Below are 16,065 nucleotides of genomic sequence, written 5' to 3'. Positions count from 1 at the left end.
TTGGCAGAATATCTAAGATTTTGTTTTAATTCTGCATTTATTAATTATGGGTATTTTATTAGTAAACAGCATGCTGACTGTATTTTCATTACATTCCTAGTATCTTCTTATAATGTACTTGTGGAAGCCGGGACCATTAGGATTTGGTAAATCTTCCTGGTATTCTGATTTCTATAGTAACAGCAGGAAGATAAATGTAATAAAATAAGCAGAATATTTAAGATCAGTGGATCTTTTTAACCTTTTATACCTTGGAGGGGAGATGATTACTTAGATCATCCATGAGTTGTGATAAATCAAATAAATAAATTTTTAATGTTTAAAAGATTACTTTTTCCCTTTTTATAATTTCCGGGATTATGGCTCTTAACTTTTTTTTTAATTTTTTTTTTCCAATTCTGTCTGAATTTAGGTACATTTTTGTAATACCTTTCATCTTTTAATTACTATTGCCACAGTGATTGTTGGTAAGAGTTGTCAGTGTTAATTCTTTGCTACTGAATTGTGTCTGATCACTGATCTTATTAAAAGGTCAGTGAGCACTCTTCAGTATCCCACCCTGCATGTTTTTTTCTTGCATGTGTTATTTTGAAGAGGTGTACTGCATTCATACAACTTAAACTGTCAGTACATTGAGAAGTGGGTATATTTATCAGTAGATTTTTTTTTTATATGTTCTTACCATTATTTACTTTTTCATGACATGCAGCTCAGTTCCTATCTGGAGAATTATGTGGAAGTATGAAAGGGGTTTTTTTTATTTTTTTTTTTTTACATACCCACCCCAAAACAGTGCAGACACAGAAGGAAATTAGAACAGCGACGGTCATACCTGTGCATAACAGATGTAATATGCTTTAACTAGATTTTCCAAGTTATATTTTGCTTTTTCTTTGCAAACAGGTCCACAGATGGGCAAAACAATAGGTTCAGCCTCATTGCATAAATTTCTAAAGGCTCTATCTTTTATTGCCTTTATCTCTAAACAGTTTTTGAACTCCGAGGGTGTTTTAGTTAAAGCTTTGAGACTGTAAAGGAAAACATGAGTTAAAGTAAGTTAAGGAGATCTGTAAGAATGAGAAAACTGTCAGAAAAAAGGTCCCTCTAGTGTAGTTTCTCATCTTTTAAATTGGCCAATTGCAAGGAAAGTGTAAAATCAGGACAAGGGTAAAATGATAGTTCTTCATTTACCTGTTCCAGCAGTCAGTGATTCAGGTACTTTCTGAGTGGGAGATCATATTTGGACAATTGTGCTTAATAACCCTGTGTATCTGTCTTCTGTGAATTTGCCTAGTACCTTTCTGAATACATTTATAATATTGACATCCAAAATGTTCTGTGGCAGTCACTCCTGCAATTTAATTACACATATTTGTTCGATGGAGACACTTCTGAAGCAGGTAGCAGATCATTTAATGGAGTGCCACTTCATTCTTGTGTTTGTAGTAGTAGTGGATGTATTCCTTTGCATCCTGTGTATGCTATTTATCACTTATAGATCCCTGTCAAGTCACATTGTTTAGTCTATGAGCTGAAGAATCAGAAAGTCAATTGAATCTCCCCTTGTATATCAGTTGTTTGCTACACCTGGCCATCCTCATCTCCTCCTTCAATACTTTTGCTAGCCTGTTGTATTAATTTTAGGACGAGACCAGGCTGCCATGCTGTGTTTGAGTGCAGTAGATTTATGCAGTAGCTAATTCTGTCTTGCTCTTGACTTTTCTTCTCACACCCTTTGCTTTTTTGACCATTATTAAACACTGGGCAAGCATTTGCAAAAGGCAGAAGCTCCAAAACCTGTTCCAAGTTACACTTAGTTCTATTTATTGTGTGATGCTTGCTAATTTAGAGCCAGTTATTTTGTATGCATGCTGGAAGATGGTTATGCTGTCTTCATTGTCTTACAATTGGTGATTTTCACCTTCCATTTTGTCAGGCAGCCACACAGTTTTGCAAGATTTTTCAGCAGCTTTTCACAGGCAGCTCTTAATTTCATCATCTGAAGTCACCAGCAAGCTCTGTTGCTTCTGAAGGTCTGATTTTTTTTTCAGATGATGTATAAGTATAGTTTTCAGCCCAGGCCCCAGTACAGAGCTCTGTGAGACTTCCCTGGTAACTTCCATTACTTGTGAGAGATGTCCATTTATTATTACCCTTGGTCTCCTATTTTTAAGATGCTAATAATCCATGAAGATCCCTCCTCCATATCCCCAAGCTCTATTTAAGAGAGATGTGAAAAGTTCTTCCTAAGAGCTTTAAAGTCCAACTTTGCCATGATTGCATTCCCACATATCTCCCTCCTGATGCAAAGCTCAGTGTGCAGAAGGTCCTAGACCAGTAATTACCCCTGCTGGCATGCTGACAGACAGTATTGCAGCCCATACCCAAGATGCATGCCCCAGTTTCCTTTGTGTGGAAACCAGGGCAGAGGAGAGGAGGAGGAGGGCTGGTGTTTGCTTAGGTCTCACCCCATATGGCTGTGGGATGCAGCTAGACCTGGCATGTGCAAAGCATTTCCATCTTACAGACATTGCCTGTATCGACCAGAGCATCCTTGTGCTGTTGTCAGAGCACTCATACAGATTTGTGAGACGTGACCTCTCTTTGCCAAAGCTCTGTTGCCTTTCTTCCCTTATAGCATATTTATTAACGTTCCTCTTCCAATCATTTGCTGGATACAGAAAGGGGATTTCCTAGCCTCTGCTCTCCTGAGTGCTTCTTTCCCACTCCCACATCCATTTTAAGAAATCAGTCACGTGTGTCATCTTCCATGCCTTTTATAAGGGCAATTTAAGCAATAAGCTGCACAGAAGAGGTAGTAGTTCAGCAATTCCATATTTAAGTTACTTTACAGCTCGTGGATGGATGCCATCTGGTCTCAGTGATTTATTACTATTCATTTTACTGGTTTTTTTTTTTCTTTCTTTCTAACCCTCTTCTTACACTTCAATCTGAAACTAGTTCTCACACTCACTTACTGAACAGGAGACTGGTACAGAGCCTTTCTGGACTCCTGTACAGAGAGCACTGATGCAAAGGTTTTATTTAACTTCACTGCTATGATCTAATCTTTCTCAAACACTTCTTTTTTCATCTGGATCATCTGCTGGCCCAGTGGATGTTTTGTCAGGTTTCCAACTTGTGATGTCTTTCAAGGGGTTTGACTGTGAGGTTTTATGACTTTAGAATGTGACTTCAGAATGAAGACTTGTCCAGTGATTTTACATGTATCTTGCATAATTATGCTCTCTTAGTAGTATTGTCTCAGCATGACTTTGGGACATCCACAAGGCTTTTGAGGGGGTGTCTTTTTACTTCTCTCAAGGTCCTTGACAGGAAGCACTAGGACAGAGAAGAGGTTTGTTCCTTTCAAGTGTCTGTTTGAACATGGTGCTGCTTTAATCTTTCTGCACATCAATGAGCTGTTTGTTGGCATCTCCAAGGACCTTTCACCATGCACGGTGCTTCCTTTCGCTACTTCCTGGATAGAGTTAAAGATTAATCTTCCAGATTAAAAGAAAAATGAGGAAGTAGTTTCTCTAAACCGGTATGAGAGGAAGGCATGCCTCAGTTGAATTCCAGAAAATGCCAAGCTTTGCATGACACCATGAGCAAAGCCTTGGTTTCTGAGGGATTGTTGGCACAAGAGGAGAATTACAGCTGCATGTGGAATACAGCAGCAATTTTGCTGATGAACTATTGCAAGTGGCAGTGAGCTCTGGCATCACGGATGTACAAAAGGATACCTAATGGGCACCTTTTCTGGCTGGGGATACCTTTCTCTGATGAGATTATTGGCACTTATTATTGAATGTGGTATTGAAAAAGCATTTTGGTAAAGGCATTATTACGTATTCTCTCATTTAAATTGTGATTTGTCTCTTCTGGACTGCAAATGGCAACAAAAAAGAGAGTATTTGGTATCAGCATTCTGCTAACTGTTAGTTCCAGCAGATACTTGGGTTTGTTTTGTTTTGGGTTTGGTTTTTTTTTTGCTGTTTGTGTGCTTGAGATTTTAGGGTTATATAACAGGGGGATTGTTAGGTTGGATTTTAGCACAAGTTCTGGGTTACTGACTGGGAGCTGAAACTCTCCTTTGGCAATGGTTATATCCAGGAGCTGTTGCCAGTTTCTTTGTTGAGAGGCATAAAACAGGAGGGCACTAAGCTGGTACTTTAAATGAGCTCTGAATTTCTTAATACCAGTTACCTGGGATTGAATTCTCTGAAATTACCAGGAGGAGGAAAAGTAGTTTTCAGATTTTGACTTCTTTAAGTTCAGTCTAAAAATTAACAAGTTTGTATGCCTGGGTGGCTAAAGCTTACAGAATACCAGCTATGTCTGTAGTTCTGTTTTGATGTGACCTTCTTTTTCTCATGTGTCAGAGTTTGGCACTTGTGGTCCTCAGTCTAATCCCTGTTTCTTCCTGGGTTCAGCAGCTGCTTCTGCCACAGTCATTGCTGTGGTAGTGTTGGTGTTCCCAGCTACACACCTGTGACTCTGCAGCATCCAGGAGAGAAGCTTTTGGGGTTAAATGTTTTACTCTGGTGACAGTGGATTTCTCCATTCTTGCTGGCAGGGTTGGTTCAGGGAGTTCATTACTGAAGTACTTCTCTTTCAACACCTTTTTGAACAGGAAATCTATCTTTCTTTCACTGTGCTTCCTTTTAGGGAGCCATATCCTCTTGTTGCATGTCAGATTCCTGCAGGAGCACAGCAGCAGTTTATGCATGAGGCAGTCCAGCAGCAGAATTAGCCAAAATGGCCTGGGAATGTAGGAGGATGCTGAAAATCCAGACTGCCACAGGGGGATGAGGCAAAGGGCACTTAGTTTCTGGTTTGGTTTGTTTTTTTCCCTGGGCCTGCTATGAGGTAAGTGTTTTCCAGCAGCACAATAGAGCAGGCAGCCAGGGGCTGTGATGTTGGAACCTGGCCGAGAGCCGCCCACGCTTTGGTAGGCAGCAGAGTGGTCGTCTGAGGCTGTCACCTTTATTTTACCTCTGGGCTAACACTTGGCTGGATAAATCACCTAATTCCCAGCTTATGTTTATCCATGGTAGTTTAACTACCTGCAGGGTAATGGTTGAATTCTCTATCCCTTACTGCTTAGGGTGAGCATCTGCTGCCTTTTCAGGAGAAGGAGGAGGGAGGTTGCTGGTGATGCTGAAGATGGAGTATTTTTCTCTGCTGGCTTACTGACAAGTCAAAGGAAAAAAAGGGCATGACACAAATTTCTCTCCAGTAGAAGTTATGATAAGACTGCCATTAATTTCAACAGGATTGAGTACCTGCATTTTCCATCAATGCAAGGTAACAGGTATTATTTCCTTCCTGGAAGGAGATGGCTCTAATGCTGTAGAAGTTGAAGGCAGTGTGTTGAACAGAGTATGTTTTTGTCTCTTCTTTGGTTTGCGGAGTGAGCAGAGATTAGAAAGTGCTGAATAAGAAATAAGTGCTAAATGAAAAGTCATAATTTAATTTTGCCTGAATTCTGCATGTATTTTGGCTTGGGTTTTGATCAGTGAAATAACTTAATGATGCTCCTCCAGTACTGCTGACTTGGGTTGTGTTTATAATGGCTTCAAGATGGGAAACAGGTGTCTGGGTATGGTCCATTGAGCAGAATGATGTGCAGTGGATCCCAATGCTGCCACACGCAATGCAGTGCAGTGATTACCCCTTTGCACAGAAGAACAGGTTTATTTTTGTGTTAAGTTGTGTCATTCTGTTCCCACTGTTCTTCATGATAGAGCTGTTGAAGTAGAATACTCCTTCAAGAAAAAGTAAATTGTTGTCTCAATAGGATGGTGGTTTTTTCTTCTCCCAAGAACCTCTAAACTTATTTCAGACAAGTGAAGCCCTCCTAAGGCAGGGAAGATAATTCAGCCAAGGGCTTTTCTGATGAGATGGTTTGAGGGGCTGAAGAAAGGACTCAGTGATCCCATGTACATGCAGTTTTTCCCCCTTTATCCACTTTTCCCTGCTTTGCTCTAAGAGTGTCTGCTTATGTTTCCCCTCTCTCTCTACCAAGTTCAGTATGACCCATTCTGGCATGGTGGGAAGCATACCTTGCTTTTTCAGATTTCCAAATTGGTTTTCACCTTCACACCTTTGGCAGGTTTTCTTGTTGAGATGCTGAGGTTTTTTGTTTTGTTTTGTTTTGGTCTTCTTGCAGTGTAATGTGCTTCTGAATTTCCCTGAAAATCATTTTCAATGATGGGCAAGCTTCAGATGGGTACGGGTTTTAGTCTAGCAAAGGAAAGGCTCTGAATTACCAAACTGGGAACAGGTCTTATAGGGCAAAAAGTGTAAAATCAAAAAACATGAAGAATATCAGTTTCTCCCCTGGTGGAGCTGCTCAAACCCTACATCTCTGTTGTAGTTGGCTGGCTCATCCCTTGGTGAGTTGGGGTATCGGTACTGTGTCAGCCAGGCACAGAAGCCATTTGCCTTGTCACTTGTCCCTGTGTAAAAGGACAGCTACTTCCAGCAGAGCAGGGGAACAGGAGGAGCTGGGTGTGTTTGCCAGTCTCCCATCCACGTAGTCAGCTCTCTGTGAGTAGATGTTGAGGATGGAAAAGTCTGAGGTGTTGGGCTGGTACTGCAGAGCTGGTTTCCATGCAGCCTACTCATAGAAGGAAGACAGGAGATCTGAAGTCAGTTTGGGAATAAGGGTGGCAAAGATGTGAGGAGAGTATCTAGAGATGGCAAGGGGTTAGGAGGAGATCCCAGATCAAGTGGAATGAAAGAGAAGAAAAACTCAGGGAGAGTGCCTGGGGTTCTCTCAACCAGGAACACGTTTGCTGCAGTGAAAGGAATCCAATAGCAGGATCAAACCCCCTCTTTCTACCAAGGTGGTTGAGGTTCCTTGGAGGGCTTCACCAGTTGAAATACCTTCCTTGTCTTTCTTCTTTGGGAAAGGAGGGAGAAGCAACAGCAGATGAGTTCCAGAGAGGATGTGGTGAGCAACTCTATGGCCCCTTAAGACAAGGTCACAAAGAGGCTCTGCACAGAAATGGGGCAGAGCAGTACCTGGGGCAATGGGCTGGGTGCTGTTTGAAGGGTCAGGCAGAATGTGAGCCAGGCATTAAATTAAGCCTGTAAGGGGACACTTGGGGAACTTAAGATGGATTAACTTAAGGTGGAAAGCTTAAAGCTTATTATTATGAAAGGAGGATTAAGCTAAACTGAGCTAATGACACCACTTTTGAATGCATATCCACACAGCAGAGTCAGAGCTTTGGCTCCATGCCTTTTATTACTTAAAGGTACTTACCTTCTTAAATGTCCCTTAAGATGCATATCCTTGTATTCCAGATATTCACATTGTCCATTTTCCACACTGAGAAGTTTATATGCTGTGTCACAGGTAGAACTGGTTTGGGTTCGTTGGGTTTTGCTTTATTTTTTTTTTCCTTAAGAAAAAAAAGGTGGGAGGGAGACAGCATAAAAGTTTGTCTTGATTTTTCCCCATGGTGGAAATTAACTAACACAATTTGCAGTCAGTAATATTTTGTAAATAAGTAATAAATCAACTGAACTGATTTTCAGGAAGGAAACTGAATTGAAATTACAGGTTTGTTGTATTTTAAATAAACCCCTTAGTAACTAGTTCTGTGCATAATTTTATCTCGCTACAAACAATGCCATCAGGTTTTCCTTGAGGATAAAGCAGGAATCAGTATTTGGAAGTAGATAAAAGACTACATATTTAAAAAACAGACACACACACATACAAAAAAAAAAAAAAAAAAAAAAAAAAAGGAACACAAACTTACTGAAATTCTTCTCTTTAGGCAATCATATAAATGCAAAATAAATACAAAGAAAACCATAAGAGATAAAAGTAAAATGTCACAAAAGTGCAATGCAACGTGAAAAAGAGAGGTTGAGTCAGGATATTTTCAGGTTAGCTGCCAGGGGTTTGCCACGCTGTTTAATGAAAGCATAAGAAACCTGAGACAAAACCTCAGAATGTTTTGGTTTTATTTGCTGTGTGGCTTGTGGTATCTGATGACAGATCTGGTGCTTCTCATGTCTGTGGAGGTCAGATGCAGGGATGGTCGTAGCTGCTTTATGCTCTGAAGCTGGAGAAGCTTTGGTGTCCTGCAAAAGTAATACTGGATACAACAGTGGTTTCGTTTTGTGAGTCTTTAGCAGTCTGAAAAACAGCTTGAAATGTTGGGGTTTTCTTAAAATACAAATGTCTCTTATCAGTCATTTGCCTTTCAACTTGAGTATGCATCCCTCTGAGCCTCCTGGGAGAGGTGAATTGGAAGCCTCCATTGTCTGTGTCCTAGACTTGGATTCATTAGTTTTGGGAAGAGGAAGGGGAACAGTTTCAGGGGGAGGGAGATCACTGACTGGACTCTTTTGGGCTCTTTTTCATTATCTGTCTCTGGGTCAGCTCAGAGGTGCCCACAGCCACACCTCTGGGCCATAACAACCCCCAGGCAGGGAGACCTCAGGCTGGTTAGGGTGGTATCCCTGAAGCAAGTAGGCTGAGTTATGCAGTGGCCAAATGTGAAGAAGTGTGCCCATCCCTGGCACACTTGATCATCCACCCTAAGGGCACATTCAGACCCCAGGAGATATCCAGGGTCTTCTGTGCTGGGTTGGCTACAGTCTGGGCATGGTCACCACCAGCCTTGGGCAGACCTGGGGCTGGAGCAGGACCCCAGGCAAAGCGTATTCAGAAATGCCCATTTGTTTGATGCCATTTAATTCTGCAAATCCTTTCCTGTTCACCCAGTCCCAGATCCTGGGGGTCACTGTGTGCATTCATAGCATGGCTAGTGTTGGGTGTGCTGGTGTTGGGTGTGCAGGTGGCACCAGTAAGTACTGGGTTTGTGTGCTGGTGCCTGTGTGTATCCAGCAGCAGAGGCTGCTCTCCTCAGTGGGCCAAGTGGTATTTCAGTCACTGTCCAAAGCTTTCCATGGGTATTTTTTTCTATTTGGTTTTGGGTTTTGTTTTTGGTTTTTTTTTTTTTTGGTTGGTTGGTTTTTTCCCCTGCGGTCCATGATGTATAATAAAAATAAATAAATGTGGCATTACTACTACTATTAAATTTAAAAAAGAAAAAAAAAAGAAACTGGAAGCTCCTAGTCTCCAGAAGAGGGTGGAGCAGGGGAAAAGTGCAGAGCCCATATAACAATGGGGAGTCTGCTTTATTAGTATTAAGAAGGAAAATAAAATCTGCTCTGGCACTATTGAAATAAAACACTAGGAAGATTACGTCAGTCTTTGTTTGCACACAGTATGATTCTTCTCTTTCACCAGCCAATTTGTATATTTGAAAAGGCTATTGCTTGGTTAAAATAATTAGCTGAACTTCTTCCAATTCCTCAATTATGTGAAAAAAAGTTTTGAAAAAATACAGACAATTGGTTTTGAGCAATTATATATTTAAAAAAAAAAAAAAAAGTAGTGGTCACTGAACAATTATAGCACCTCATTTAAGTAGCTACACATATATTGTAGTTTCAAAATGAGACAGGCAATGCTCACTGACTCTGCTGTAGCTTTTGTGGTTTGAGATAGCAGCTGTAGAAGTACAGCAAAATCCTAATTCTGCCTGAAACTTACGTGGGGTAGATTAGCTTGAAGCTGCCAAAGAGAAGAGGATTAGAGGCTGAAGCTAAACGTATCAAAGGATATTTAAAGAAAGAAAAAAAAAAAAAGAGTAAACTGGGTACAAGTCATCTATCTTGTTATTTTACCATTTAAACGGGAAAAATCTGTATTAGTGAATGAGATCATCTTATTATATACTTTAGTGCAGATTATTTTAGGTTTTTATTTTAGGAAGAAACATACAGAATTTTTATGTTTCAGTGTTCGAAAAAGAGACTGCTACACCAATTTTGTTGGTAACTCCCTGCAAGAGATCCAGTGTAGGTTGTTGATGTAAACAGGTGTTAATGAGAACTTCAGTGATTGGGAAATCATTTCTCCTTTTCATCCAGGAAAAGTCATAACCAGAGACTTTGAAATGGAGGTTACTTGGGAAGAGTGCGTAAGTGCTGCTGGCCGAGGCAGTGGTAATGCCAATCATTTCTTAACTTCAGAATCTGCTGTAGACACAAAGTCAACAACACGAATTCATGCATTTTATTTTAATTTTGTTAAACCACTTCCCCATTTCCCAGACCGGCCAGCTGTGTTTTTATGGGACTGTGTTACTCAGGATGAGAAGAGTCAAGATGTCTGCTGACACAGTGGAAATCCCTGATCCCAGGGCTGTGCTGGCTTGCAGACCCAACTGTGCATGGTGGGCAGTGGAGCTCTTTGCCATGGGTTTTCCTGTTGTTGGAGGCTGCTGGGCTGGGGCCAGAGCTGGCTGCCCTGGGTGGTGCAGGCTGCAGGTGTGAGGATGTTGGTCCTCCCTGGCCATCCTTTCCCCTGGCTCATCTCTACACCAGACAGTTCTGAAACTCATCTCCACCTGTATGGCAGCAGATGTGGGATGTATGAGCAACACGATGAGTGTGTCCCTGCTTACTGCAGGGAAGTTGGACGAGGCGACCTTTAGAGGTTCCTTCCAACTCAAATTATTTGATGGTTGTGTGATTTAAAACATGCGTGCAGTTGGTGCAGGTTCCCCCGTTTCACTGGTTCTGACCCCCAGAGGGGACTCATGTCCATCAGCCAGGGCAGAGCTGAGCAAATGCCTATACTTGAAAACATTTGAAAACATTTTTGTGAGTTCATAGATGTCACCAGTGAACAAAACTAGAGTCACCTTTGTTTCTGTTCCTTCCAGGAGGTGTGTGTGTTTGCTGCCTGTGGTCTGCCCAGGCAGCAACCCACCCACCAGTTGTGGATGGTGCAGGAGCTAAGCAAGGCGATGCCCGTCACCCCCAAAGCTCACAGGAGGGGCTTTTTCTGTCAGCCCAGGAGCACGGGGACCAAGGAGCCCTTCAGGACTGGCAGGGCTCCAGCTTCATCTCTGCAGTCCCCAGCTCACTTACCTAACCTGAACTTGATGGCTGCAGTGTGTCTTACTGACCTGTGTGATCAGGGCGTCTCTTCCAGGTTGCTCCTCTCTCTCCTCATGTCTGGGTTGCCCCACGCACGTTGAGCTCTCCTGTATTTATCATCTGAATTTTGTTTCTTTCTCTTTGCAGGGAACGGATGCGCCAGTCTGCTATGTTTGAACTGTGCCAGGGGATGCACCAGATCAGTCTGCAGTTTGTTCGCTTGCAGCTTAGCTTTGAGGAGTACACTATAATGAAAGTTCTGCTGCTGTTAAGCACAGGTAAGTTAGAGTCATGGCTACAAAAATAACTCCAGTTTGCAAAGAGATGCAGTGATTTTAACCGGTGTGACAAAAGAGCCAAACTGTTTTCAGCAGGGATGCAGGAATGAGCCCTGTTTTGTGTCTTAGGGTTTACCTGCAGGTCTTGGTCTCCCTTAGCACAGGGAGTGTCTTTCCAGTTTGAGTGTGACGTGAAAGGATAGCATTGCAAGGACAGCAGTGGCTGGGCTTGGGGATTTGCACCCCCTCTCTGTCCAGGAGCAGCTTGAGCTGGCCAGGCATGCCAAGAAGGCACAACTGTGGGGACAGAGGAGAAATCCCCATTCAACACTCAAGCCACCAGTTTGGGTGACTTATCACCCTCAGATCAGGAGATGTACATGGTATTGCAAAATGTGTCATTTTCCAGTGCCTAGTGAATTGAGAACGATAAGCCCTTTCACAGGGCTCTGCAACTTTAATAAATGACAGTGCATGCTTCATTTTTCTCTTGAGTGTTATGCTTGGAGTTTTCTTGAGATACAAAATTTCATCTTGAAGTTTGTTACAGCACTGCATAGTAATTAGCAGATCTCTTTATCTTATCTTGCTCAAAATATTGAAAAACTCCTGTCGCAGAAGGACTGTATAAATACACAGGGAGTTTGTACATTACTTTTCCATCAGTCTTGATGAAAAAGCCAATTACCTGTAAACAAGCTTTCTTCTGTATAATCATACTCCCTTTTATGGGATCCATTCAGTGGCAGATGAGAACACATCAGCTCGATTGGTGTCCTTTCATGATGTCACTTCAGTGAACTCACTGGGCAAGAATTCCCCAGCAGAAGGGAGGCTGGATGTGGGGGCATGGTGCTTGGAGAGAAGGAGCCAGAAATCAAAGGGGCTGTTGTGTTTATTCTGGCTTGCACTTGCTGTCAGCAGCAGGACACCCACCTGAGGCTGGCAGGGCTGCCCAAGGTTGTGCTCCTCAGAGCTTCTGCCTCTTTGGTGTTGAGCAGTGCCCAGCACACCCTTTGAGACCTTGCTGTCTTCTCCCATCATCCCATCTTCTGCTCCAGCAAGCTGAGAGGGGAAATGAATGGCAAGGAACAAGCATTGGTAGCTTAGCACTGGAAGGCTCTTATTGCTGAGACCACTGAAGGACACCAGAGAGGGCTGATGCAGCAGCAGTCTGAGGCATCCAGGAGCCTCCCATGGGCACGTGAGCTACAGGCAGTCAGGTGCCTATCAAGGGATTTGCAGCTTCCAGCAAAGCTGAGAGGCAATCCCTCCAGCCTGGGTGGTGGGAAGGGCACTTTCTCCCTCTCTGCCCTGCCTTTTTTTCAGACCTTGCCCATCCCACCCAGCTTGGTAGCTCTGTGGTTAAAGTATTTACCTTTGAAGGAGGACATGAACCTGCAGTTCCCATCCCAGATGAAGGGAATTTGGATCTGATAATAGAAACCTCCTTAAGCTGTAAATTTTTTGAGCTCTGCTGTCTCCTTTCCTTCTTTTGAAGCCAGTCCACCTCCCTGGGATGGAGAGAAATGGCACCACTTGGGAAATTCTTTGTGTCCTGGCCCCCAGGTTCTGCTCCACCAAGGGTTCAAGGAGGTGATCTGCTGGTGAAACTGGGACTGTGGGGTGCTATATGCTCCAGGGCAGCCCTGGGCATAAATGGGTTTCTTTGAAGGTTGTCACTCACTGTCTCTCCAGAAGCAACGTGGATGTGCTCAGGGAATTCTGGTTCCCAAAATGTTCTTGAGGGAGTGTCTGGATTGGAGAGTGGTTCTGCTACTTTTAAATCAGCCCTAGAGGGGGAGAATCTTTAGAAAAAGAGTCTGAAGGCATTCTAAAACCAGCAAAATTTCTTTTAGTTATTTATTGTTCTTCACTCCCAGGAGTGTTAAATGATGAATTGAGTAACTGAAAAATTGTCAGGTGAGATCAGCTCAGCCAATTAACTTCAGCTATCTGGGTCCCCTTGAAACTCACACCACAGTCACAAAAGAAAAATACTAAAAATAGCTTGGTTTTGGAGAATCAGCATATTTACAATAGAGAGAAGAAAGGTAAATGGAAATTAAGGTAGTGGTAAAACCCAGAAAGTGTTATGTCAGGAACGGCAAACCTGGCTCTGAATGTGTCTTGATACAGCCTTGTGACAGAAAACACCAGGTTTGTTTTCATTTAATTTCTTTTATTGAAAAGTGTGATGAGCAGAGTACAAGTTATTCTGAAACTTTCATGATGACCACATCAAGGAAGTTTCACTCCATTTACATGTGGAAAAAAACCACACATTACAACTCAATTGTTTTCTTGCTTTCCACACACCATAGATTTTGGCAGCTTGCCAACAGCATTGCTGCATTTAATAAGTAAAATCAGAAACACTGGGCAAACCTCCAGCATTTCATGTTTTGCTTGAATTCTCTTTTATTTGTGGTCTTTCTTTCTTTTTTAATAATCTGGCTGGGGTGATGGTACATTAATTTTCAGACAGAACAGTAAAATATTTAGTAGTAGACAGAGTGGCTCTAACAGTTTTTCAGCAGCATGTAGGCACAGGGAACTGTAGAGCCTCCACGTTTTGTGTAGGTGCCTGGTAGGCTTTGCTGGCTCTACTCATCTTCATTGGTGTCTCTTCATCCAGCTTGACCTAAATTTGTTCCAGAGAGGTTCTTCTGTCAGCTGACTGGCTGAGAGATTTCATAGCTTGAATTTTAAAAGTAAATATTATGTTTTTACTATTTAAACATCTAATGTTTATCAAGTGGTAGGCAGGTCAGTGTGTTACCTCCAAGGCTTTTTTTCTAAAGATATTCCTCCTTGTTCTCCTTTCCAGCACTGGGGAGTTGCAAGTCCTTGCTGCTAGTCGTGTGGTGGTAGAGTTCCCCATTTTCCAATGCTATATTGCTCTGGCAGATAGTGGTGATAGAAGAACTGGTGCTTTTTGTGAAAGCTTCTACTCTGGAGCCATTTGTGCAGTTCTTGCATGCCTAGGATCTGATTGCAGTCAGACAGAGGGCAGCTCACAGGAATTGAAGAACAAGACAATTTCCCTCATGTTATTAAGTCAGGGTAAGCTAAACTGGAAGATCTTTTTTTTTTCTTTCCTTTTTTAAGAAGTAATTTCCCATTTAGCTTACTCTGACACAGTTTTCTGGCTTGTTTAGAAAATAAGTCACTTCTCTCCAGTGTAGTGTTTTGGTTTTTTCCTTCTGTGGACTAGCATTAAGAGTAGAAAAATATTTTTATGGTCAAGCAGTGTTCAACAAATCCAGATATTAAAACACCAAAACATTTTGTGTAATGTTGTTAATAACCTCTTTTCCTAGAGATCTGATCCTAGAAGCTATGGCTGTTTAGGATAGAACCTGCTGGACTACAAGGATGTTCACAGTCTGTAAAGAAACAGTTATTTGCTTTTGTAATTAGCCTTGCCTGAAATCAATCACAGTAAAAAGTATCAAAACCCTCTACTTTTAGAGCATTTGTGAAATGATCCCTCTGGCAGATGGGAACTTTTGACAGGACACTAGAAATGCTTGTAACTGTCTGTCATGGTCAAACATGGGTGAGGATGCCTGTTTGGAAAATAGTCTTCTGTTTCAGGTAGAATAATGGCTCTGTTTGTTCTAGGTGTTATGTGGATGCCTGCATTCAAAGAAATTCTAGATGTTACTTGATGGCATAAAAACATGACACTTGGTCTAGCATTTCTTTATATAGCAGCTGTAATTCTGTACCTTCTCCTACTCTGCCAAGTGTGGGGAATCATTCAAGAATGATATATCACATTTTCAACTTCTTAAAAAAATCACTGATCCATCTGTCTTTTCTAGTGTGTGTGTGTGTGTGTGTGTGTGTGGTTGGGTTGTAATAAAACCAGTTTCAGCATGAGGTTAGCATGTGTCCTATTGCTGAGATGTTGTCTTGTCCTCTGCCACAACTTCTGCAATCACACATCTGGAGAGGGTGCTTGAATCACTTGAAAGTCTGTGTGATGTTGTTGATTCCTTTCCAATGTCTGTAGAATTATGGACTTTGTTTAAAGGTTTGATTCTCTCATCCATTAATTACTATAACTTTTAAAGTATGCACATCAAAAACTAAACAATACAGTTAATATTAATATAAGACTGTCTTTTCAATGACAGTTCCCAAGGATGGTCTCAAAAGCCAAGCTGCATTTGAAGAAATGAGGGCAAATTACATTAAAGAACTAAAGAAGATGGTAACTAAATGTCCAAGTAACTCTGGGCAAAGCTGGCAGAGATTCTACCAACTGACTAAACTCCTTGACTCCATGCATGATGTAAGTATAACTCCTCAGGAAGTGGAGACAAGTTAAGCAAAAATCTCTCCGTTAAGGTAAACCAGTAATCTTTAATTGTGTTAACTAACAGGGAGAAAAGAAAATGAAATTATTTTAAAGGAACATCTGAGACAAGTTGTTGGATGAATTTAAGGACAACTGCCAAGTTAAATAAGAAAACATAAGTCATTAAGGGCTGGGTCTTGTTGCCTTCCGCTATGTTAAATAGTATTGTGCTCCTCCAATGAGACACTTAAGGCTAATAGAGCTATTAGTGGGGTCAAAGGGTCATTGGCATGGGAAGTGATGTTAACTGGGACCCTAAGTTAGATGCAGTGTTCAGTGCAGAGCATCCTGTGAGTTGCTTCTGAATGTGAGGAGCCGGATTAGCACGTCATGCGTTCAACGTGGCTGATGTTCTGATATGTGTTGAATTAATTTGGTGGTCTTCTGCAGCTGGATTTGCAATAATGATAACTTCAAAAGATTCACTAAGACCTTGGG

The 16,065-nt window shown here is 41.8% G+C and overlaps 1 protein-coding gene across 3 annotated transcripts in view; it reads left to right on the top strand.

Moving 5' to 3' along the window:
* NR3C2 (nuclear receptor subfamily 3 group C member 2) overlaps window positions 1-16,065 on the top strand; it is a 211,145-nt gene that overhangs the window by 181,769 nt on the left and 13,311 nt on the right. For 2 of the 3 annotated variants that reach the window (XM_030450453.1, XM_030450454.1), the window contains exons 7-8: window positions 11,128-11,258; window positions 15,404-15,561. In XM_030450453.1, coding sequence (XP_030306313.1) covers window positions 11,128-11,258; window positions 15,404-15,561 — 289 coding nt within the window. The remainder of the gene's footprint in view (window positions 1-11,127; window positions 11,259-15,403; window positions 15,562-16,065) is intronic. The other variant, XM_030450456.1, reaches the window with a different exon arrangement.

Source organism: Calypte anna, chromosome 4B (genome assembly GCF_003957555.1).
Source record: "Calypte anna isolate BGI_N300 chromosome 4B, bCalAnn1_v1.p, whole genome shotgun sequence".
NCBI lineage: Eukaryota > Metazoa > Chordata > Aves > Apodiformes > Trochilidae > Calypte > Calypte anna.
Note: the sequence above shows the minus strand (reverse complement) of the source record. Positions and strands in the feature narration are given on the sequence as shown.